The sequence below is a fragment of the Elephas maximus genome, chromosome 3, assembly GCF_024166365.1.
Source record: "Elephas maximus indicus isolate mEleMax1 chromosome 3, mEleMax1 primary haplotype, whole genome shotgun sequence".
Lineage (NCBI taxonomy): Eukaryota > Metazoa > Chordata > Mammalia > Proboscidea > Elephantidae > Elephas > Elephas maximus.
The window spans coordinates 41,829,153-41,855,069 of record NC_064821.1 but is presented as its reverse complement, the minus strand read 5'-3'; the positions used below and the strand labels follow the sequence as shown (position 1 = coordinate 41,855,069).

At 51.7% G+C, this 25,917-nt stretch overlaps 1 protein-coding gene across 6 annotated transcripts in view; it reads right to left on the bottom strand.

The window, feature by feature from the left end:
• PRDM16 (PR/SET domain 16) overlaps positions 1 to 25,917 on the bottom strand; it is a 452,044-nt gene that overhangs the window by 206,828 nt on the left and 219,299 nt on the right. For 4 of the 6 annotated variants that reach the window (XM_049877678.1, XM_049877673.1, XM_049877675.1 and 1 more), the window contains exon 3: positions 21,392 to 21,442. The exons of the other annotated variants lie outside the window; for them this stretch is intronic. In XM_049877678.1, the coding sequence (XP_049733635.1) occupies positions 21,392 to 21,442 (51 nt within the window). The remainder of the gene's footprint in view (positions 1 to 21,391; positions 21,443 to 25,917) is intronic. 6 annotated transcript variants of the gene reach the window in all.

The window sequence follows — 25,917 nt, the reverse complement described above, 5'->3', positions numbered from 1 at the left end:
TGAGAACGGGCCACGGCAGCCCCGTCCAGACTTGGGGGATGGGTCAGGGGGAGGGAGGACCCCTCTGGCCACACCCCCTGGGCTCCTGAGACATCAGCAAGCCTGGGCGGTGGCCCTGGCACAAGGGCTGAGCTCCCTTGAGCTCCCTGCAGTTGTCTAAGCGCTCACAGGGGATTTGGGTCCCTGACTGGAAACAAATAATTCAAGTCCTGGGGCCTTTGGGTCACTGATGGCCCGGGTGCCAAGTGTGGCCACGCTGCTGCTTGTCCAGCGGGGACTCAGCCTTCGTTGCAATCTCCCCCTGAAACCACCTTCAGCCACTTCCTGGGCCTCCCAGGGTAAACCCCACTGCCTGCCTTCTCAGGTGCCCCCAGAGCAAGGCTACCTTCGCTGTAGGTTCCAGCCCGCACCAGGCCATCCTGCCCCAGGAAGGGCTCCTCTGGCCAGTGTCCCACCCTCCGCCAAAGGCACTAGTGCACCCTTTTCCTCTCCAGGAGCCACAGTCCCACCTGCTATCCCCATGAGTTGCTGGTCACTGCACCTGCCTCCTCCTCACAGAAAAATCCCCAGTGGTCAGGCAGGTGGTAACTCACCTCCCCTCCTCTTCCCTTCTCTTGGCTGCCTTGTCCCTCCTCCATCCCTCTCATCACGAGTAAGCCCTCCTGGGATCTGGACTGACACCTCTCCTCTCTGGCTCCAGCAACACCCACCCCCCTCCGGAGGCCATCCCCAGCAGTGTGTCCAGTGGCCTGTCTCCAGCAGTGTGCCCAGTGGCCATCCCCAGCAGTGTGTCCAGTGGCCGTCCCCAGCAGTGTGTCCAGCGGTCTGTCCCCAGCAGTGTGTCCAGTGGCCGACCCCAGCAGTGTGTTCTGTGGCCTTCCCCAGCAGTGTGTCCAGTGGCCGTCCCCTCCCAGCTCTCCCTTATTCTCTGCTCACTCCCCACTCAAACCAAGGGGTCCCACTTCCTCCCTCCACCATGGTTCACCCACATCAGCCTGGCTTCTGTCCCCCGCAAGGGAAGCTGTTCTTGTCAGGGCCACCGATGAGCTCCATGTCTGCTAAGTCTTGTTTTTGCCCTCATCATTCTCATGATCCTAAGTCTCCGTCCAGTGGCTGGACTACTTCCTCCTTCGTGAAGCTTTTTCCTTTCTGCCTCTGGACTCCGCATGCCTCTGTCTTCTTCCCGGCTCTGCTAGTACTGGTAAAGGAAGAGTGGAGGGCTCTGTCCCACCCTGAGCCCACCCCAGCAGGCCTATTCCTTTGGGGTCTCCCAGCCCCTTCTCTGTGCTCACAAATCTACACCTAACCGCCTGGCCTCACCCTTCTGAGACACCTAACCAAAAAAACGTGTTGCCATCAAGTCAATTCTGACTCATAGGGACCCTATAGGATAGAGTGTTGTTGTTGTTAGGTGCCGTCGAGTTGGTTCTGACTCATAGCAAACCCATGTACCACAGAACGAAACACTGCCTGGTCCTGTGCCATCCTTACAATCGTTGTTATGCTTGAGCCCATTGTTGCAGGCACTGTGTCAATCCATCTCGTTGAGGGTCTTCCTCTTTTCCACTGACCCTCTACTTTACCAAGCATGATGTCCTCCAGGGACTGAGCCCTCCTGATAACTCGTCAAAAGTACGTAACATGCAGTCTTGCCATCCTTGCTTTTAAGGAGCATTGTGGTTGTACTTCTTTCAAGTCTGATTTGTTCTCAAACTGTCCCACAGGGTTTCCTGGAAGCGGCTGATGGATTTGAACTGCCGACCTTTTGGTTAGCAGCGGATCTCTTAACCAGAGCGCCACCACGCCTAAGGGGCATCTCGAATTTAAAATGATCAAAACCATCATATTCATTTTCATCTGCCCCACACTCATGCCCTGCCCCCACAGGCTTTCCATCCCAGCAAAGGGGCCAGCCCACCCAGCCGCTATGCCGGACCTCATCTGCCCTTGACCCCAATCGTCTGCAGGCTCCAAAACTGCCTGATATGCTCACTTGTGTCATCTTTTTGCTCCCGCCCAGTCCAACCTCTCCCCTTGTCTCCCCACGGCCCGTCTGCTCTCTTCTCTTTGGCCCCAGAGAGACACAGAGATGGAGACACAGAGGGAAGATGGCCATGTAAGGACCCTGGCCCCATCTCACCCTGGCATTGTGCCCCTCCCCCCAAAGATTCTCACAACCCCAGCTCGGGGCCCTTGGGCCTGCTGTCCCCTCATGCTCTTTGCTCTGCCCTGAAAGGTCTGGTTCCTTCCCAGCCCAGGCCCTCCTCCATGCCCCTCTCCAGGGAAGCCCCTCAGCCCCTCCATGATGCTGTTGTAGCATGTTCTCATTTTTCTATTTGCCCCTTCAAAGGATTTCACTCCATGGGGAGGGTCCTGCCAGTTCACAGCAGTGGGCTTAGTGCCTACACTGGGTGGAAGAGTGTCCCCTTCAATTCATGTACCCCCAGAGCCTCAGAATGTGACCTTATTTAGAAATAGGGTCTTCGCAGATGTGATGAAGTTAAGGTGAGGTCCTTTGGGCGAGGCCTCAACCCAGTGACTGGCGGTGTCCTTATAAGAAGAGAGACACAAATAAACAGAGGGAAGACGGCCATGTGAGGATGGGGGCAGAGATTGGAGTGATGCGGCCATAAGCCCAGGAATGCTGGGGACCACCAGAAGCTGGAAGAGACAAGGAAGGATCCTCCCTTAGAGCTTTCGGAGGGAGCGAGGCCCTGAATTTAGACTACCAGCCTCCAGAACTGTGAGATAATACATTTCTGCGTTTTTAACCTCCCTGTTGGTGGTACTTGGTTACTGCAGCCCTGGAATGCTAACACAGAGCCAGCGCAGAGCCAGTGCCAATCTGTACTCCGTTAATAGGTGTCGGGGAGCAGCTTCTGGGTGGGTGCAGGCCTGGGGCCACTTAGCAGCGTCAGGCATGGTCATTCTACTCTGTGTGCCTCTGACCACTTGTCTGCAAGGAGGACACTATCCTTCAGATGACATGAGGTTAAAAGGGGACCAAGAAAGGTCCTGCTGGCATGGAGGAGAGATCACAGTTCTGCTGAATGAATGAAAGAAAGAATGAATGAAAGAAAGAATGAATGAAACAATGTTGCTATCACACCCTGCCTGGGCTATTGGACCAGCAGTTACTTGTCCACAGGATGTCTGACACCCCACCTCATTTCTCATTTGAACTATCTAAGGAGCTGCTTCCTCTTCATCAACGTTGCTTTGGGCAGGCTCTATGGAGTGAATCTCAGGGTTGGCCCAGTGACACGGCAGTGACCGAGAACACAGCCTGCAGTGCTCACCGAAGGTCACGGGATGGATTCTCTAGAGGATGGGGAGCCTGTTGGGCTGTGCTCAGGCTGACTTCTTTTGGGGGCTCCACTGGGGATAGCAGATAGGGTGGCTCAGGTCTTCCAAAGCAGCCACGGCCCCGCGCCGAGTGCCCCAAGGCTAGCCTGCCAGGCCACAGTACACAGGCTGGGTGGCCTAGGGCTGTGTAAATAGCATTCTCCCCACCGACAGGTGGCCCCGTCTGGAGTGGCTGTGATGGGGCCCAGCGGGACAGCAGCGTTCCCCTCATAGTTGAGATTGTCCCAGGATTCCTGCTGGTCCTGAATTTCCCACACCATGATAGGGACTCTGCGGCTGGTCGTCATTAACGAATCTGTGCTTGGGATAGTCTTCCTCCCCCCCGGCATACAATGCAGGTGAACAGCAAGCGGAGGATCAGAAGCAGGAGGATGGCTGTTATCAGGACAGTGGAGACTAACAAGTGTTGGCGAGGACGTGGAGAAATCGGAGCCTTTCATCCATTGCTGGCGGGAGTGTAAAATGGGGCAGCCACTGTGGAAAACAGTTTGGCAGTTCCTCAAAAAGTTAAACATAGAGTTAGCCTATGACCCAGCAATTCTACTCCTAGGTTTATATTTTGAGGACTAAGATGTGTCTGACCCAAGCCGTGGTGTTTTCAATCGCCTCACACGCATGCAAAAGCTGAACAATGAATAAGGGGGACTGAAGAAGAATTGATGCCTTTGAATTATGGTGCTGGCAAAGAATATTGAATATGCCATGGACTGCCAGAAAAACGAACAAATCTGTCTTGGAAGAAGTACAAGCCAGAATGGTCTTTAGAAGCAAGGATGACAAGACTTTATCTTACGTACTTCAGACATGTTATCAGGAGGGACCAGTCCCTGGAGAAGGACATCATGCTTCGTAAAGTAGCGGGTCAGTGAAGAAGAGGAAGACCTTCAATGAAATGGATTGACTCAGTGGCTGCAACAATGGGCTCAAGCATAGCAATGATTGTGAGGATGGTACAGGTATGGGCAGTGTTTCGTTCTGTTGTACACGGGGTCGCTATGAGTTGGAACCAACTTACTTGATGGCACCTAACAACAACAACTAATCTCTGGGGACGACAGCGCCATGTACACATTACCTTCTGTTTGAGCTGGGTCTGTCCAGGCTCTGGGGTGAGACCATGGTTCCTCTTGGTTGGGTTTGTTCCCTGGTTGGGTTTGTTCCCTGGCTGGGTAGCTCTGCCATCAGATGGACTCCCACCAACTCCCAAATGGGGTGCTGGCCCTGGGTTCCTGTGTGTCAACAAAATAACACCGAGCCCCTCAGGGGAAGAAGGAGGCCCTGGGGTCTTTAGAGACCAGGGACTCAGCTGGCCCAGCAAATACAATGGATGAGCAAACTAATACTTATGGAGCAGCCTGGTGCTATATTGCTTAGGCGCTAGGTTCTAGAGCCAGGCGGCCTAGGTTCAAACCTTCACCAGCTGTAACACTGGGCACGTGACACACCTCTCTGTGCCTCAGTTTCCTCACCTGTAGAATGGGAGCTGATTGACCTAAGGTGTGAGCCCCTTGGCAAGCCTTTTGTAGCAAGTATAAACGTGAGCCAAATACCTGGGCAGCCTTAGTTCTCCCTCCTTGCCCCGGGTCCCCGTTCAGCTTCAGGGATGGGTGGCTTGGGAAAGGACAGGGGGCAGAGGGGCTCCAGCACTGCCCCACCTCCCCTGCTGCCTTCTGGCCCAGAACCGCAGCCCAATAAGCCCCTTGACCAAGGAGCCAGGCAGCAGGTTGTAGGGAGACCCACTGTCAGCTGAGCAAACCTGCCATGAGGTGACATTTCTGAGCTGGGGCCAGGAGGGAGGAGGGGACAGGTAGTGAAGGAAAGGCTGATTTTCCCAGACTCTGTCTGCCTCATGGACGAGGGACACTGTGGTACCATGAGCGAGCCCATAAAAGTTCACGTGGAGGCTTGGGTGCAGCACCTGGAAGCCTGAGTCCAGAGGTGGCTGGCAGGTCCTTCCAGGGTGCAGAGCGGTGGGTGGGCGGCAGCAACTGTCTGTGTACAGGTCACTCTCCCTACACCCGAGTTCAGACATGAGCTTCAGGGCCTGTTTACCGGAGGGGTTAAAAGGGAGTCTGACTGCTAAGTAAACAGACTTCCCAAAGGCCTTTGCTTTCTCACCCACTCTCTAGCCTTCCAAACTCACATTATTAATTGGCCGGCTTATCAGTAAGGGCCGTCTGGCAGTTAAAAGATGTTTCCATGCATTGTGAACCTGCATAGAAACCAAGTCATGTCAGCCCCAAGGACAAAGGAACTCAAGTGTTTGAAACGCAAAAATATTTTGACCCGACTACATCATTTTTCAAAGGAAAAAAGTAATTCACGGCTCACAATTAACTCGCTATCTTGCAGGAAGTCCTGTATTTCTTATTAACTCCCCAAGGTCTGTTTCTCTGTGTGAGAGGTCATCTACGAGAGGAAGTGTATGGGGACATTTATGAGCGTTCTTTCCGTCTCTTCCTGTTGGCTTTGCTTTTAATAATGCCTAATGTTTATGGGGCACTCCCCACAGGACTGTTCCATGCCTTATCTCCTGGGGTCCTCCCGGGCTCTGGAAGCTAAGCAGGGTACAGAGTGTCTGCCCTGTGTTGCCAAGTGAGAAACCAAGGCCCAGAGAGGTTACGTGGCTTACTCCAGGTCACGCCAGGTGACGGTGGGGCCAGAACTAGAGATTCTGTGGTCTTCTGGTCTCTCTGTTTATGTCCTCTCTTGGGCTCTTTGGTTCTCCCGTGTAATGACTGTGTCTGGATGGGATCTCAAGGGCCATCACTATTGCTCTCGTCACCACCATCATCACCATCGCCATCATTTTCATCACCACCATCATTAGCACCACCATCAGCACCATCATCATTCCCATTATCACCATCCCACCGTCATTGTTATCCTCACCATCATCATCACCATCACCACCATCATCATTGCCATCAATATCATCACTATCGCCATCACCACCAGCACCACCATCACCATCACCACCAGCACCATCACTATCATTACCATCATATCACCGTCATCACCACCATCATCATTGCCATCATAATCATCACCATCACCTCCATCATCATGTCACCGTCATCACGATCATTATCATCACCACCACCACCACCACCATCATCACCATCATCTTGGTCACATTCTGAACCCTAAGCATGTCCAAGTGTTATTTTGAGTGTCTTACACATGTGAACTCATGTCATCCTGGACAACCTTATTAGGCAGGGGCGATTATTATCTCCATTTCACAGCGGAGGAAGTCGAGATGCCAAGAGGGTAAGGAAATCCTCTGACAAAGTCCTTTGCCTTCCAAGAAGTTCTTTTTACCCTTCAATCCCTCAAGCCCACAGAAGTGCTTGTGGGCAGCGCTCTGTGGGTGTCGGCTAAGCAGACTCAGATGAGGCTTAACAAACAGGCAGCCTCTGGGGTCCAGACTGAGCAAACCCCCCGAAATGCCTCTGGGGTTGGGGCTGGGGGCTTGGCCTCCAGACCCACGGGAATCAAGACAACTCCAGAAGCACTCCCATGGGCCAGGGCCAGGAGCACTTGCTTGGGTTCTTACGGCCAAGACTGCTTGGTCCTGTTGGAACAGCAAAGAATTTCCCCTAGAGTGAGGATGTTGAGGGGGCTGGGGAGGGGCTGTGATGGGAGGAACAAAGCTTTCCCTCACATGAGGTGCTAAAGAAGTGCAGTGTGGGAAACCAGGGTCCCAAGAGGTTGACCACTTTGAGGAAGACTATGGTGACACTTCGGGGGCCAAAAGTAATAAAGAAAAATCCCGGGAGTGTCAGTGTTTGCTGCCGTGACAGGGGAGGAGATACCACGATACATGCAATAGTTAGTAAAACCAACAAGGAAAGGAGGCCACTCGTGATGCTTGGGAAAGTGAGGCAGCCCCTGAACCCCAGGCCAGTGCGGGCAAGGTCTCTCAGAGGCCCTGAACTTTGAGGCTGCACTCGGAGAGCAGACACTTACCGCTCAGACACGCAGGAGAACTGGAAGACGCCGAGAATGGGGCCTACCACCTTGCTGCCCCCGCCCTTCAAATGGGTCCTGGGTCCCCTCTGAGCACAGCCTTGTGTTAGGGATGCTGGGTAGAGACACTGAGGTGCAAGACCAAGCTCGTTCCTTCTTGTCTGTACGACCTTGAGAGGGCAACTAACCTGTCTGAACCCCAGTTCTCATCTCTACACAAAGAGTGGTACAGTGAATATGATTGAGTGCTAACCAAAAGTTTCGAGGTTCAAGTCCACCCACAGGTGCTTGGAAGAAAGGCCTGGTGATCTACTTCCAAAAAATCAGCCACCGAAACCCTACGGAGAACAGTTCTAATCTGACACGCATGGGGGTGACGTGAGTCGGAATCTGCTGGATGGCAACTGCTTCTGGAGTCCCTGGGTGGCGTGAACAGTTAACGCCCTCGGCTGCTAACCGAAAGGTTAGAGGTTTGAGTCCACCCAGAAGAGCCTTGGAAGATGGTCTGCTTCAGAAAGATCGGCCATTGAGAACCCTATGGAGCACAGTTTCACTCTGACACCCATGGGGGCGCCATGAGTCGGAATTGACAGCACCTGGTTAAAAATACACAAAGAGGCAGGAGAGCAGCTGCCTCAGAGGGTTGTTGTGAGGCACCTGTGAGGTGGGGCATGGGAAGCCCCTAGCGTATGGTAAGCACTCGCCAAATGCAACCTGTGATCTCTGCCTTGGTATTCTGGTCAGGCTCCAGGGATGTAGCAGAGAGCATGCCAGATGGGCCCCTGCCACCCTGGGTTACTCTGGGATTTAGAATCGTGGCTGACGTTGCAAAGGGTGGCAGGTGGTCACGGCACTCGGGAGTGACCCCAGCACCAGCAATGCCCCCTCCCACCACACCCCATTGCAGCACCAGGACCTTCTTCGTTGTGTCTGCCTTGCTCCTCATCATGGGTGAGCTGGGAGCCACAGGCCCCTCACTCACCTGGGACTCATCCTTTCTGTAGCACTGCACCTGTCCAGGTGAGGGAGGGAGTCACCCATTGCCATTCCCTAGCCTCTCTCCCCAGGGTGGCCACCAATCTGCCTCTCCAGGTCCAGCTTGATGTTTTTCTGTACCTTGCCAGTTCCCTTTCTCTCCTGCCTCTGCATTTCTCGTCCAAAACAGAAATACAAAGAGAGGAAGTCTATTCAAAATTCCTCCTCCTCGTTTTATTTTTGCAGCTCTCTGGGGTGCTCTCGCTTCAGGTTCCCTTCTGATAATTATCTGCCCTTTTGGGGCCTTGGTAACCTTAGGTTGGGTAGGCTCGGGCTTGGGAGGCAAGGAAAAAGCGCCAGCCTGGTGTGTAGTAGGTTCCCAAGTAAAACCCAAGAACACATACGCTCTCCCTGCCCCTTGGTAGTGGCTGGAGAGGTCGCTGTTTCACCTTTGAATCTCTCTTCCTCTCAGCGGATCCACAATGAACACCACAGCAGACTCTTTTTATGAGATAATTTTCCACCCCCCGGCAACGCAAACATTTCTGTGGCTAATACTCCGAGTCTTGGCCATTGTTCAGAAATAACAGAGGCAAGGTTCCAACGCGAAATAATAAGTCTTGCTTTTTATGACTTAATTTATCAACACTGTACTGGAGAAACATCTTGTTAACTGGGTGAGAAGAAACTGTTCCCCTCTACAGCTGATGGAAGTGGGTGTCAGGTGGAGTAATGAATTCTGTTAGCGTACAAAGGGGCCAGGGCTGAAAGGGGGTATTATTCAAAGAGGGACATATTATTAAATAAGAAAATGGTGTACTCACATTGGATCTGTTAAATTAAGAATCTCACCATTTCCGGCCAAAATCACTTTGTTATCCTCACAGTTTTCCCCTCTCTATGATAGGCAATGAGAAGGAGGAGTTGCTGAGAAAAGGGACTCCTTGGAATCACCGAGTTCAGGGGGGTCGCCGGGTCTGCCACAGCAAGATGGGGGCATTTGTGCATGAAATGAACATAGCAAAGACCCTCACCTCCTGCCATGAAAGCTGGCCACCCCTAGGGACTCAGGCCTTAGAGGCCCATCTGACTGAGTCTGTGAAGAAGGTTGACTTCGTGAGGGCAGACACTTTGTAGAGACCAACCTTGTATAGTGCCTCACACATGGCAGGTGCCTAGCAAGTATTTGCTGAATGAGCGAGTGAGTGAGTGAATGAATGACTATGCAGAATTGGATAAAAGGCAAAATAAATAAATAAATAAAATCCCTAAGTGAATCAGTCAGTTTAAGTGAGGTTATGATGCAATAACAAACACCCTCCAAACCTCAGTGGTTTAACAAAATAAAGTTTTACTTCCTCTGGATGCTACACACCTCGTGTGAGTCAGAGGGGGTCTCTGCTTATTGGTAATCACCTTGGGACTTTTCTGAAACTTTCTGGGTACATGCAGCAGTGGAGGACAGTCGAGCTCTGGAGAGCATCACAAAGAACAGCCTGCCTTGAGCATTGTGCTCTTTTAAAGAATGATCTATATGGGATCAAATTGACAACAGCAGCCTGAAAGGTTAGATAGGAAGCTTAGGGGCAATGAATTTATGTTAATGAGGGAGGAACAATTCAGAAAAGGGGGTGAGAATGGTTGCGTGACTTGAAGAATGTGAGGTCACTGAATTGTACACCTAGACATTGTTGACTCTGTGTATGTTCTGCTGTGTATATTTTCAATAACAAAAAAATAAAATAAGCTATTAAAAAAAAAAAAAACAGTGGCTGTCAAGTTGATGTTGACTCATGGAGACCCCACGTGTTACAGAGTAGAACTGCTCCATGGGGTTTTCTTGGCTGTAATCTTTACAGGAGCAGATTGTCAGCCCTTTATTCTGCAGGGCTGCCGGGTGTACAGGAACCACCAACCCTTCTGGTTAGCTGCCGAGTGCGCTAACTATTTGCACCAACAAACACATGGCAAATGTTCTCTAAGTGCCGACGACATTAGTAATAACCCCGCAGCGGCAACAAGATGGTCCCTACAGTGCCTGGGTGGACAACATCTTCCTTGGGGGAAGGGAGGCTGAATTTCACTTCTCCACAACCACCTGCCTGTCTTCTCTCCTTCCTTTTCCCACCACAACCCCTGACACCTTAACACAAGACTGAATGCCTAGCCAGCCCCACATCAAGTATGAGCTGAGAGAAGCTGCTGACTGGAGCTAGGGCAGGAGTTTAGAACAGTACTGGCTGCTGACTGGCCCCCACCTCAGACCCGTCCCCCCGGTATTCCCACACCGGCAGTAGCAGCACCTGATGGGAAACCAGTGTCACACCTCAGAGAGTTGGCAAACAGGAGACAAGCCAGGATGCCAGTGGGTCCACAGGCGTCACCTGGTCCTGCTGCCCCACTTCGCTGCGCACCCCCTAACCTCAGGGCAGGTGCCCCCTCTAACAGCAGGGGGCTTCTCAACAACCTCAGAGACCCCCAAATGCAGTCCCGCAGGGGGATCAGGCCCCGTTTCCCATCTCAAATTGCTGCTGTGGAACATGAGACGCACAAAGCAGAGGCTGTGCTCCCTACTCTGGGTTGCGGGCCCACCCAGGGCCGCCTGGAAACCCCTGCATCCTGGGGCCCCAAGAGGTGCAGCCACACAGTCACGCCCCTCCCCTCCAGGTGGAAACACCAACTAGGGTCATGGGCGCCTCATTCTTGAGGCCTGAGGCCTCAATCCACACCCCCGAGAGAAGCTCATTTGACTCCCTCCAGAATCCGACTTGGACAAGTGCCTTTGGGAGGTGTACGCAGGCAGGAGGGGAACAGCATGAAGTCAGGAAAGCAAAGAGCCAGGCTCTGGGGGCCCCAGGAGTCCCCAGGTGCCCATGCACGTGCTGTCTGTTCCCTGAAGAGGAACATGGCCACATGACATGCTTGTTCTTACAAACCCAGAAGTCAACTTTCCATTCAAAATGACAATAATCATGGCAACTGAGATGTTTGCAAAGCATGCACTGTGGAGGTGACACACCTTGTTTTCCACCTTGGAGGCAGCGATGGCAGCGGAAGGCGGGAACTCCCACCCAGGCCAATTACCGCCCGGTGGCTGCGGTGTGTGTCTGCACGGTTAAAGCAGAAGACGCTAAATAGGCCTCCAAGCTGATCTGTTTTTCTCTCCTAATAGTGGGGCACAATTTAATTAACTCAATATTGTGCCTACCTGAAGATTACAGATTTTATTGACACCACCATCTGGCTCCTATAAAGCCAGTAATGTAGCCAATAAATCCTGCTTCAGAACTCGGGGCAGCCGGCTGAGAGGCGTCCCGCCTGCGGCCTCATCTAACCGCCCTCCTGTAGCGGCTGCTTGGGGACCAGCTCAAGAGCCCCCACCCCAAAGGGCCGCGTGGGCACCCTCAAGGTTGGTCAGGTGGGAAAGAGACAAGGGGGCCCAGGGGCAGGACACGGCTCTGCAAACATGGTGGCACCATCTTCAGAGGCAAGGGTCCATGACAGGGTCTTGATGCTGTTGACAGGGTTCCAACACCAATGGCCACCGAGGGCTAGTTGGGTCCTCAGTCCCCTCGCTCAGCAAACAGCACCACTGCAGCTGATAAATTAACCAGGCCAGGTGGGCCCAGAAGGTCCCTGGGTGGCACAATTTCTTTGCACTTGGCTAATAACCTAAAGGTTGGTGGTTCAAACCCACCCAGAGTGCAGTGAAAGAAAGGCCTGGCAATCTGCTTCTATAAAGATTACTGCCAAGAGAACCTCATGGAGCAGCTCTACTCTGTAACACGTGCGGTCACCATGAGTCAGAATCAGCTAGACAGTAACGACTTTGGTTTTTTTTTTTTTGTTTTTGGGGGGCCCAGAGTCCTCTGTTATCTTCTTAGCCAACTCAATCCCTGAACAATGTCAGGCACCAGGCACTGTGGATATCTGCCGTTCTGCGGCGGAGAGGCCAGAGAGGCAGACAGGAGTTCAAGGCCTAGGGCCCCACTGTCAATGGCAGACAGGGTTCAAGGGTTAGGATGGATGGGGAAGGGGTCACTGGAGGAGGCCCCTCTGTTTACCTTCTGGGTTAACACATTTCAGGACCCAAGTCTGTCCTTCCAAAATGTACGATGTATATCTGCTGCTGAGATTTAGGGTTTGGGAAAAAACGTCAGCAAGACAGGGGAGGTCCTGATGATAGAGAAGGGGGTGGACCCCCAGCCACCTGCTCTCACACATCTTGCCAGGGCTGCTGTTGGGCCCTTCGGTGGTGGCCTGGGGCAGCCGTTGGGACAGGAGCTCCTGCCTGCCTGTGGCTAGGACCCTCCCCACCCCCTCCTCTTGGCCTTTACCCTCAGCTGCACCCCCCCACCACCATGAGTCTTCTAGAAGGATGTTCCACAAGGGCTGGCTTCTGAGGTGGGAAGGAAAACTGGGTTCATCTCTTTCTCATTTGCAAAAAAAAGGGAAAATGAAACTCTGTTCTCCCCCTCCCTTCCCAACGGCTTTCGGTGTCCCTGGCAGGTCCCCGGCTTGGTCTGAACAAAGCCCCCTCGTGGACCTGCCCAGCCACCAAGTCCCAGGGGCTAGCCAAGCAGGACTGAGATGAGACGGTCCTCAGACATGCAGCCAGAGACGACACCCGCAGCTGGGCTAATAAATTACCTCAGGAAAATTAATTAACCACCCTCTCCCAGCCTAGCCTAATGGTTCCCGAGGTTGGGAGGAAGTGGGGAAGCGGAATCAACTCAATTTCGAAGGGGTAGGGGCAAAAGGCAAAAAGGTTGCATTTATAAAGTCGTCACCCAGCTGGGGTGCCTGCATCTCACCCTGGGCCACACTAAGGGGCCATTAATCACCCTTATCAGTGCCTGAATGAGCCACGGTGGTACTGCCCCCCCCATCCAGGTGGCAAGTTCAGGTGCTGAGCAGTGGCCGGGGTCAGAGTCTGCCGCTTGGCGGCCACAGCAGAGGGGACGGAAACTCCTCCACCCCACTCCCTGGGCCTGATTTATGCTCTCGGGCCACTCAAGTCACCGCCTCTTCAGATAAGCCCGTGTCAACAGTTGTGAAAATGGGAGCTTGGGGAGGGGCCGGAGCGGCAAGAAGAAGCTGGAAACCATGGCCTGGTCCCATGCGGCAGCCCAGTGTCCCCAGAGCCACCAGGCCAGCACCGGCCACAGGAAGGGGCCCTGGGAAGGCCGCATGTTCTGACTTTCTGCTGGTCTCAGCCACATTACACCTCTCCACTTGGCAGGCTTTGATTCAGCAAAATCAAGGATGCAAACTTCTTAGGAGTACTTAGTTTCCATGGCAACGGAGGCTGACCTCAACATTATTGTTCTCCGGAGGGGACTGACTTTACTATATGTTCATTCACTGAATTAATGGACTCCCAGCTCTTTTATCAGCAACCGTCCCACAATGGAAAGAGCGCCGTGGTCTCAAAGGGCTTTCAGCCAGTGTCCAGCTCTTTGTCTGGGGCTTACAGGGACGAAGCGAGGCTATTCAGGCAAAGATTACCAAAATCAACTGAGGGCTGTCTTCGTGGCTGCTAAGCACACTTTGATTTCATGAAGACATAACGGATGCCGAATGCAAATTAATCATTGCAGGTCCAGTGTTCTGAGGGCGTGGGACTCGGATGTGATTTTTTTTTTTAATTTTTCAATAAAGCACGCTTGTAGGTGATGCATAGTTTATAGCGCTTGCGCTGGGGGAGGTGAGGTCTGAGCGTCATTGGCTCGGAGGGAAGGGGGCAACAGAGGAAAGGGCTTCTAAAAATAACCCGGCAGCTCAGACCTCACCATAACCGAGAATAACCAGGGAGTTAAGAGCAGCCGCCTGGAACCTTCTAGTCCCAGTATGACACTCTGAACCCAGCATTGTACACTAGCACCTCATTCTGGGGCCTCGCCATTCCGGATCTCCCCTTTTCTCATTCCAGCCACTTCCTTTGCCCTCCTCCCTCTCCCCCCAAAGGAAAATGTCTCTGCATCCGTGGTGGCTTAGGCGGTGTGTGGAGCGTCACCAGCCCGAGCAAGGCCAGGAGTCGGTTTCGCAAAAGGCTGGTGTCACAGTTTAGTCACTGCTGGCTCAGACCCTGGTGTGTGGTCACATCCAGGCGTCGCTTCATAAAAGACAGCAGCTGCCCACTGTCTCTGCTCCCCAGCTTCCTCGGAGCTGCCTGGGCTCGGATTCCCAGTCCCTCCACCCCCAGTCCGCCTCCCAGTCCCCACAGGAGCGACCCAGGAGACCTTTGGACTTCCTGAACCAGAGGCCACTCCACCCGGGCCAGGCTATAGAAAGCGTTCTCTTGGCAGCCCAGTGGGACACGCCATGGCTCTAATATCCTAATAATCATTTCACAAATTATCATAATTATCCATCCATCACCCTGTTGGGACAGTGCTGGGCCGGGCCATAGGATGACTTTTACGACCTGTAGCATTTTGTATGTAATAATAACAGGGAGAGATTTATGGACCCATCACCAGGCCCCTTTCCAGCAGTATGACTTTATTAGCTCCATTTATTTTTGACTCTCCTTCGAAACCTCGCGCCCTCACCACTCCTCACCCTGAGCAATGGAGTGGCTGCATTTTTTTTTAAGTTCCTGGAAAGGCACATTTTCCGTTCCCCGGTTCTAGATCTACTGCTGCAAATCCCCCATTTTTTTTTTTTAAGCAGGTGAGGAGGGGAGAAGAAGAAAAAAGAAAAAGAAAAAAAAAAGAAAAAAGGTCACCTCCTTTTGTTTGTGTTCCTGCCCCAGTTGTACCGTATTAACATGTCCTTCCTTTCAAGAAGGGAAAAGAAAACAAGATAAAGTGGGACAAAGAAAAAGGCTATTGGGGCACCAGGCCCCCCTTTTCGTATCACCAAGTAGATTGAATCAGAATTCTTTTAGCCGATACCATCTCCCTGGGTGGACGGCACTCTTGTTACCGGATAAATTCAAGCCCTCCAGAAAGTCAAAGAATAAATTTAAGCCTTTTGCCAAATGTCTATCCTATTGGATTTTGATAAGACAGCCATTGAGCCTTAATAATGTCTTCCATCCATTTTCAGCTGCCCTTAACAGGCCTCTTTATTCGTCCCCAAAGCCTCTTCGCCCGGCCTTTTTATTACGGGCTCCGGCGGGCTCTCCAGGGAGCCGGGTGCCCGAGTGATGGATGGACACTGGCTAGATTATCTCCCGCAGATGTTTGCTCTCCGGGAGCCCCGGGCTTTCCCGCTAAGTAAACAGACTAAATGGAGAGTCGGTCCCAGAGGTCCCAGCACCACGGCGAGAAGGGGGCAGTGGACGACCTGCGGCCAAAGTGACTTTTAGGGAACAGCCAGCTGCACTGGAATGACGGGGCATGGGGTGGGGGCGCGCACATGGAGTGGGGGCGAGCACAGCTCTGAGCACCAGCGCCAAAGCTGTGGGCTGGAGGGCTGCAGAGGGGACGAGGGGGACGAGGAGGGTATGGAGATGGGGGGTGCAGGGACGGGGGACAGAGAGGGGTGCAGGGGGTGAGGGGGAGCTGCAGGGACAGGGGTATGGAAATAGGGGCGCTGTGGTGACAGGGGAATGAGCAGAGCACAGTGAAATGGGGGGGACCAGGAGACAGGGGGTGGGAAAAATTGGGGGATGGGGGTATGTAGGGGGTGCAGAGGACAGAGTCAGAGGGGGCCTCAAGGGTTGGAGGTACTTGCTGGGCATGGGGGGGATTGCACGAGAAAGAGACGAGGGGGTAGTGGAGGATGTGGGGGATGGGGTCAGAGACAGGGGGTGTGAGAGACTGAGGGATGGAGAGGATGGGGGTGCAGATGATGCGGGGGACAGAGGGGTAGGCAAGGCATGGGGGGATGAAGGGTGAGGAGAAGCAGGGGGAGGGCAACAAGAGGACAGAGGGGACAACGAAATGGGAATACAGGAACATAGAGGCAGGCCCTCCCCTCCTGGGGGTGGGACCAGGCCAGTGCCGCCCACAGGCTGCAGCGCTGTCTCTCTGGTGGAAGCCCGCTCTCACCCTCAGCCTGGCTGCACCTTTCTGATTCTAATCCCCGGTATCCAATCTGAGTTCTAATCCTGGGTCGAGTCCCAGGTTCTAGTCCTGGGTATTCCATCCGGGATTGAAGCTCAGTTGTCTGGCGCTGCCAGCCTCTCCGGTCTCAACCCCTCACCAGCAAACTGAATAGCTGAGCCCTCTAGTACCTCCCTCTGCCCCCCAGCACCCTGGCTCTCTAATCCACGATTTATCATGTTTGCTGCATTTTATTTGTCAACCCACTGATTGAATTAATTAATTAAATGTTGTTACGTTTCACCGGAGCAGATAGAGATGAGGGATTGTGGTCTTCCTCTTAAAGACAGGATACTTCAAGCTCAGAAGTGCCAGCTCAGAAGGCCCCCTGGTGAGGCCAGAACCCTCACCCATGACATGTGTTGGAGCAAGTACACGTCTTCGTGAAGGTGTACCCGCATAGCCACATACACAAAATTCCAAGCTACAAGACAGATGAACCAGAGGGTCTCTGTCCCATTACCAAGGAATTCACTGAAGTAGTCCTTAAATTGCACATTAGTGCATCTAGACAAATATTTAATAAAGACATTTTATCCAGAGCTTTGACAGTAACGCATCTCGTGGAAGGTGGTATCTTCTGTTTGGAAGGAAGATCGAATGGTCTCCCTGGCTCCTGAGTCTGGACCCTTTGTCTTTGAATTTTAGCCCGTCTCCCTCAGCTCAGTCCCTTCCTTCTCTCTCTGGGGAGAAACTTCCTGGGTCCAGATCTCCGCACCAGGTTTAGGTCTCTATCATTGCACCATCATGATCTTGTTCGTGGTGTTGGGCAAGCATTGGAATCCCCCAAATGCCGTTGTTGTGTGCCGTCAAGTTGATTTCAACTCATAATGACCCAGGGTGACAGAGGAGAACTGCCCCATAGGGTTTCCTAGGCTGTAATCTTTACCAGAGCAGATCACCAGGTCTTCCTCCCACTGAGCCTAGGGGTGGGTTTGAACTATCAACTTTTCAGTTAGCAGCCACGCTTAACCGTTGGGTCCAAACCAAACCAAACTCACTGCTGTTGAGTCTATTCTGACTCATAGTGACCCGAAACCAAAGGAGCCCTGGTGGAGCAGTGATTAAGTGCTCATCTGCTAACCAACCCCATGCGTCTGTCAGTTTGTCGTACTGAAAACCAAAGAAGGATTGACGCCTTTGAATTGTGGTGTCATTGAAGAATATTGGATATACCATGGACTGCCAAAAGAACAAACAAATCTGTCTTGGAAGAAGTACAACCAGAATGCTCCTTAGAAGCAAGGATGGTGAGACTACATCTCACATACTTTGGACATGTTACCAGAAGGGCTCACTCTCTGAAGAAGGACATCATGCTTGGTAAAGTAGAGGGTCAGTGAAAAAGAGGAAGACCCTCAACTAGATGGATTGACACGGTGGCTGCAACAATGGGCTCAAGCATAACAATGATTTTGATGACAGTGTTTTGTTCTGCTGTACACAGGGCTGCTGTGAGTTGGAACTGACTCAACGGCACCTAACAACAACTGTTAACCAAAAGGTCGGTAGTTTGAACCCACCAGCTCTTCAGAGGGGGAAAGATGTGGTAGTTTGTTTCTGTAAATATCACAGCCTTGAAAACTCCACAGGACAGTTCTACTCCATCCTATAGGGTCTCTGTGAGTCAGAATCAACTCAAAAGTAGTGGGAATCTTTACAGAAACAGATTGCCACATCTTTCTCCTGAGGAGCAGCTGGTGGGTTGGAACAAACAACCTTTTGGTTAGCAGCAGAGCTCTTAACCATTGCACCACCAGGGCTAATAATGTCCAAGTTCAGGGTGAGCCCGGAAAAATGGTGGGATTGATGGGCCATTGCGTGCAGGACAGTTTCTCAGTCTTGTGAGAGGTGCTGGAGAACTTGGATGAAGACACCTCCTCCAGGCAACTACCCCCCATTCTTAGGGCAGAGAAGGGAGGCATGTTGGCTGAACAGTAAGAGAGGAGGAGTTTGGCATCAAGGCTTCCCCTAAGTATGTCAGGGACCCCAAGGGGTCCTGCAGCAGCATCTCCACATAAGGGCTGATCTGTGGAAGGGCTCCCTTCTTCTCTGGTACCCACTGCTGCCCTGACGCTCCACTGCTACGGCCAAGGAAGAAAGGGAGGCACAGCGCCCTGTCTCAGAGTCACATCTGTGGCAGAGGTGGCAGGACCCCTCAGCTGGCTTAGAGCCTCCAGTGCACCTGTGATCAGTGCGATAGGGGCCTCCAAGACACCCACTACACACTGAGTACCTGGGACGGGTCCCTGGGTCAGAGGCAACGAAAGCACCATCTCACTACCGTCACCACCACCACTGTCCCACAAGCAGCTCTTGAGAATGACCACGGGAGCCAAACCCCATGGTCCCACCGTTTATAAAAGGCACAGCACACTACAGCGCTGACCCAAAAGCACAAAGGATCACTCTGATTGTTCTGCCTGGTTCAAAGGTGTCTGGGGGTTGCCTCTTCACACCCCATGAAATTTAGACTCGAACTCTTTACCATCTGCCTTGACCTTCAAACCCACTGCCCACCACCATCAATGTGTCACCTTCAAACTCGCATCACCACCTGTCTGTCTGTCGTACTCTGGTGGCTTGCATGTTTGTTATTGTGATGCTGAAAGCTATACCACCCGTATAGCTGGGTCACCCATGGTGGACAGGCTTCAGTGGAGCTTCTAGACTAAGGCAGACTTAGAAAGAAAAGCCTGGTGATTTACTTCTGAAAATCAGCAAGTGAAAATGCTATGGATGCCAACAGAACGTGGTTCGTTATAGTGCCGGAAGATGAGCCCCCTAGGTTGGATGGCACTCAGAATACATAGTGACCGCAGCAATGGACTCAAACATTCCAGAGGTTGTGAAGATGGTGTAGGACCAGGCAATGTTTTGTTCTGTTGTACGTGGGTGGCCACCAGTAGACAAGCAACTAACAACAGCAACAGGCCCCTGCTCAGCAGCCCAGACAATGCATTCAGGAAAAGCAGGGTCAAGGAGGAATGCTCGCTCTGATATCAGACAGTTCGTTTACATATTTCTAGTGGGAAAAGTGAAGCTTTCATGTTCACTCTACAAGTTAAGAGATCAGAGTTGACTTTAGGTCCCTGTCAGTGGGAAGTGAAAATCCTGCCATTCTTTGAAATACAGAAAAGTTGCTTTCATCTTTCTTGCTACTTTATGTCCTTTAAGAAAATACGGATTCACTCACAGAGGCAGGAGGAGCTGTTGTTGGAATCTGTGTAACGTGAGGTGGAACACTTTGAAGGAGGAATGGCCAAGGCAGCCCTGGGCAGTGGGAACTGGGAACTGGACACCTAGCATCACTGTCTGCCTAGACAAAGGGATCCCTGGGAGGCCAAACACAGACACATGAGTTATGGAGACGACGGGCTAAAAAGTCACCCTGTTGCCAGAGGTCCCTTCACATGGTCAGAAAATTTCCCCATTGCAAGGTTTTCTCCAAAATAGATGTCTCATGGTTCACCCTGGTGAGCAGAGGTGGGTTCCTTCTCCCTACAGATCGCTGTGCTAAATGCCTCCCCAGACCCTCAGCCACAGAGTGGCTGCACAGGGTCTCACAGAACCAACACAGGCCTTTCTGTGAACTTCCAGGGCTAAGACGACTTGGATGTCCCACACAACTTGGCTCCGTTCATCCTGCGTGAAGGGCTGACAGTGCCCCTGAAGCACATAGTCCGTGTGACAAAATCCAGTTGTGATGTAACACCAAGGAAGTAGCCCTAGGTAGGAACTAGATTACTCAGCGCTGACACACACTTCCTGACAATCCAGGTAGTGCCACCTGGTGCTGTCTGGGCTTTACCCTGACGTCTTTAATCAAAGGTGCCAAGAGAGAGAATATTTTCATTTTATTGGGAAATCCAACATAATAGTTATCTGTGTGAGTGTGTGCAACTATGAACTTGTGTGAATATACATGTGTATGAGTGTGCATGTGTTAGTATCTAAGTGTGTGTGGGTGTGTACATGTATGTGTGTGACAGTATGTGAGTATATGTGTGCGTGAGTGCGCATGTATGAGTGTTGAGTGTGTGCATGTGTGTGAATGTGTGTGTTAGTGTCTGTGTGCATGTGTGTGGCCGTGTGCATGTATGAGTGTTTGACTGTATGTGTGTGCACGCATGTGAATGTGCGTGTGTTAGTGTCTGAGTGTGTGAGTGTGTGCATGTGTGCATGTATGAGTGTGTGTGGCTGTGTGCATGTATGTGTGTGACTATGTGAGTGTGTGTATGTGTGAGTATATATGAATGAGCGTGTGTGTGTATGTGAGACACACACTCCCTGGAAGCTGAGCTATATCTAGTGAGTGGGTTCAAGGCTTGGAGATAATTTCTGGACCCAGTTCTTTCTGTGGGTGTCTAGACTGCGGCGCGGACAGGCAGGTATGCATGTGTGTGTGCGCACTTTCCCTGGGGGATGTGTGTATTTTCTGTGCATAGCTTGCTCTTCTGGATCTTTTAGAGCCAATGTTTGTCAACCAGCTATTATCTATCATCAGTCAGCAAAGTAGCAGATAATGCTCGCACAGACACTTTTTCTTTCAACCTAATGGTTTGCTTATTTAACGTGATGCCCGAGCCATCTTTGGAAGCTATTAGTACAGCAAGAGGCTTTGTTGAATCTGCAGCCAATTGTTGTTTTTCTCCCCCCATATTCTTTTCATGAGGCTATCCAGTGAAGATAGTTAAATAAACACGATCTGCGTTTATTTAATTTGAATGTGCCTGCATGGCCTACAGCGTTCCCACCGGTTCTCTCCCTTCTCAGGAGTTAGGATGCTCGGAGAAGAGACCCCTACCTGCTCTCACACACAAAAACTAAGCACCCATCCTAAATACAACTAAATCACTGCCCCGAAGACGCATTTGTCCACAGGTCCTGCGTTGCTTACTGACGGAAGCATACCCCAATGATGCACTTACTAACTGCACAGAGAGGTTGGAAATCACAGAGCCGATGGACCAGGAACACAAAAGGCGGCAGGGAGAGAAGAAGGCACGAACGAGTTCTCCTACCTTTTTGAGGCAGCCCTCCTGTGACGACACTTCCGAATCAGTCAGGATTTGCTGCGAAATAATTTTGAAAGGGCTTGTTAGTTTCTGACAAATGTTCTCTAGCGGGCTATACACAGTGGGGTCGGATCAAAATGTTCTCTGAAATAATAAGGAGTCTACATAATATGAACTAAAGAGCCCTGTTTAGAATTGGAATCCTCTATTTCAATGGCATCATCCCTAATTGCTGAGGACTTTGAATCGCTTACATTGGACATGTCAGGAAAGACCAAACAATAGCTAGCAAAGGACGTCACGGTTGGTAAAGTAGAGGGTCAGCAAAAATGAGGGAAACCCTCCATGAGATGGATTGACACAATGGCCACAACAATGGGCTCAGATACACCAAGGATTCTGAGGATGGTGAAGGATCAGGCGACGTTTAGTTCTATTATATGTAAGGTCACCATAAGGCAGAGCAGACGCAACGACAACTACCAACAACAACATAGAAGCACTCTTCTGGGGGCATCACCTCCCTGGAAACACAGCTGGTTCATGATGGCGGCCATTTCAGGCAAGGGCTGCTTCGTGTAGGCTAATAACTGGGTTAGACGCCCACACAGAGCTGTCTTGAGACAAGCCACACATGTTCAAAACAATTCAATGGAGAGCAGCAGAGATGTTCTGAAACCTACAATGGACCCTAGTCTTATTCTTCTGAGCTCCCCAGTGAATTGAGGAGTATGCATCTAGAAGTTACTGTGCTTATGTTCTACACAACCCTGGAGGGGTTAGTAAGGGGAGACACAGTCCCTCTGTGCCTTGTCCTGCGTGGTCCTGGAGGGGTTAGCAAGGGGAGGCACGGTCCCTCTGTGCCTTGTCCTGTATGGCCCTGGAGGGGTTAGCAACGTGAGACACAGCTCCTCTGTGCCTTGTCCTGTATGTCCCTGCAGGGGTTAGCAAGGGGAGACACAGTCCCTGCCCTCATGGCTTCCAGTATATCTGGGAGCAAGACTCAGGTGAGCACCCACGTTCATGCCAGGACTTGAACCATGGCCCCAGGACAAAAGAGCAGGGGAAAGGCCACAGCAGAGGCAGGGGTGGCTAAAGCCCCCTGAATGCATGGCTGTCACCAGCAGGAGGAGATGGAGCCTCCTCTCTGCTCTCTCTTTTCTGGCAAGTCAAAAGTGGCATAGTCGTCACTTGATCTTTAATTTCATCTTGGAATTCTTGGGGGTGGAGGTTTCTCTATGCTTCTGAAAGAAACTGCTTACAGGACATCAGGCTAAGGCACAAAAGCAGTGACACCCACATCATGGGAATGCCTTGGAGTACCCCTGACCAGGGCCCCTAGCAGTGGGCTGTGGGTGGCACTAATGATTCCTGTCTTTCCCACTGCACCCCTGTGCTGCACCCCTCCCCACTCCATGTCTGAACGGAGGCTTGGGGCAGTGATGAGAGAAACTGCCAGAAATTCTGGATCTTTCTCTTGCCCCAAGAGTTTCAACTTGGAGCTTTCCTTGGCTTGGCTCAGGCAAGCAGCAGTATTTCGCTTGACTTCTACTCCTAAAGGAGTCCCTGGGTGGTGCAAACAGTCAATGTGCTCGGCTGCTAACCGAAAGGCTGGAAGTTTGAGTCCACTCAAAGGCTTCTCAGAAGAAAGCCTGGCAATCTACTTCCAAAAACTCAATCATTGAAAACCCTGTGGAGCAGAGTTCTACTCTGACACACATGGGGTCACCATGAGTTGGAACTGACTCAAGGCAACAATTCTTTTTTTTTTTTTTCTTCCCTCTACTCCTAAAAGTCCGTAGGTTCATTGCTGAAGGGGTTTTTTTAGGGGTGGGTACCAAATACTTTATAAATGGATCAAATGAGCAAATGAGCTGCACCTGTTGGGTTTTCCCTTCTGAACAGAGAGAGCTAGACATAGGCTCGTATGAAGGATGATGTCGTTTCCGTAAGAATAAAAACCAAGATGGAAACTAACATTGAAAAATGAAACGAGGCGCAATGCTGAGTCCCAGAGTTTAGTTCCCCTCCTTAAATCCCACTGTTGAGGCGGCCAGTGCCTCCTCGGCCGGGTGACGGGACCAGGTGCCGCTTCCAGAACAAGGCCAGCGTGCCTGCCTCAGCTGTAATAACAAGCAGCCATGTTCCTGAATGTTGGGAATTCTAACCAGTTCGGGACTTTATGTTTCTTTTAATAGATTCTGAAATGGTGGTTTGGAAAGTGGCTGTAAGTAGAAAAGGAGAACGAGACAGAAAGGGAGAGAAGACTCCAGGGAAGACTAGCCAGGGGCATGGCAGAGGACCCTTCCTTATTGGCCTGGGACTGGACACTGGTGGCACAGTGAGGGGTCACCCTTGGACACAGGGGCTGAGTTTGGCCATTGGATGAGGCCCGGCATCTCTGCTGTTGCATCTGTCTGCTTTTCGTCCCCTGAGTCCAGAGCCAAGAAGCTTGGTCAATGTGGGAACTCTGAGGAGAGAATGAGGCTGACCACCTGGGTCTCAGAAAAGCTGGAGGCTTCCAGAAAGGGGCCAGCCCATCAATGCCTAGGGCCCTAGAGGCCCAAGGGGACACCTCTGTGTCGCCTCGAGGGTACAGAAACACCCCTGTTGAGCCGCAGGCTACCTGGCTGCACCTCGGACATTGCTACCAGCAGAGACCGAGATCTTTGTTAGGGTGGCCAGGACTGGGGGCTCAGTGCTGTGGGCCATGGGGTCCCCTTTACCAGAGGAGTTCTATGGTTTGTCAGTACCACTCTTGCTGGGAGGCTGACTTTAGCCTCAGAGGGCAAAACTGTGTTTTAATTTTCAGAAGGATCTCAGCGTTTTGCATACCTCCAGGGTACCAGCCAGGACCACAAGGAAGCGAGCAGCCATCAGAGGGAGTTCTCTTTCTCAGGAGCTTGGATGCCCTGAATCCATCCCTGTGTGACTCTGGCACAGACCATAGCACTGGACAGGGAAGCTGCCACCTCAGCCTCAAGGGCACTTGTCCTCAGGCTTCTCTGTTTAGCCACTGACTTTAGTCTAAAAGAAGACCCCCTCAACCAACACCCAGCAATGCCGCACAGTTTAAGGGAAGCCTGGCTGCAGCATGAGGCTGGGCCCCACCTCCAGTTGCCCCTGCTCTGAAGGGGCCTCTCCCTAGGACAGGAGCTTCTGTGAGGCTCCTGCACAAAGACTCGATCACTTTGCAAAGCTCCCGGGCGGACGCTGAACGTGTCTAGAGACACCATGTGAGGGCTTTGGAGGAAGCTTTACAAACTGGAGGTCTCCAGTTGCGGCAGCTGCTTTCGATGACATTTCCAGGGTGTCTGCCATGCACTTACATGAAGGGTAATGCTACCCATTGATTCTGGGTGCCTGGATAAACCACCTTGGAAGAGGAGAAAGCATCTGGAGGGTTTGATCTGCCCTAAGTGTCCATGGCCTGAGTGGAGGCAAAGCGCTCTTGTGCGGGCTCTGTCCTGGCCCAGCAGACGGAGAAGAGTTTGGCACGTGGGGTTACCCTGAGCTGAAATGGATTCGACAGCAACTGGATTAGGAGTCCCTGGGTGGTGCCAACAGTTAAGGGGCTCACCTGCTAACTGAAAGGCTGACGGTTCAAGTCCACCCAGAGGCCTCTCAAAAGAAAGGCCTGGCAATCTGCTTCTGAAAAAATCAGCCATTTAAACTGTGTGGAGCACAGTTCTACTCCGACACATTGTGGTTTTCAGGAGTTGGAGTCGACTCAATAGCAGCTGGTTTTAGGCACCCAGAGCCACACATCTCTGGGAAGCGGGACCCCGTTAACACTTTGCCGTCTGCCAGCAGGTCGCACCAGCCCCGTCTCCATGCAGAGCACAAGCTCAGGCAATGGTGAAGGGGATAGCATAACCAATGGTGGCCCTGGGGCTCACCTCAAAGAAGGGAGATGTGCTGGTGTGTTTCCCTGAAGTTCACATTGCAACCAGGGCTTCGAACTGGTTCTTTCCAGTTCAAAACCCTACTGAGAATTTGCAGTTCTAACAAGTTCATAGGCAAGTTCAAGCTGAAACTGAAGAAAATCAGAGCAAGTCCATGAGAGCCAAAATATGACCTTGAGTATATCCCACCTGAGTTTAGAGACCATCTGAAGAATAGATTTGACACATTGAACACTAGTGACCACAGACCAGACAAGTTGTGGAGTGTTATCAAGGACAACATCCATGAAGAAAGCTAGAGGTCACTGAAAAGACAGGAAAGAAAGAAAAGACCCAGGTGGACGTCAGAGGAGTCTCTGAAACTTGCTCTTGAGTGTTGAGCAGATAAAGCAAAAGGAAGAATTGATGAAGTAAAAGAACTGAATAGAAGATTTCAAAGGGCCTCTCGAGAAGACAAAGTAAAGTATTATAATGACATGTGCAAAGAGCCGGAGATGGAAAACCAAAAGGGAAGAACACGCTTGGCGTTTCTCAAGCTGAAAGAACTGAAGAAAAAATTCAAGCCTCGAGTTGCAATAGTGAAGGATTCCATGGGGAAAATATTAAATGATGCAGGAAGCATCAAAA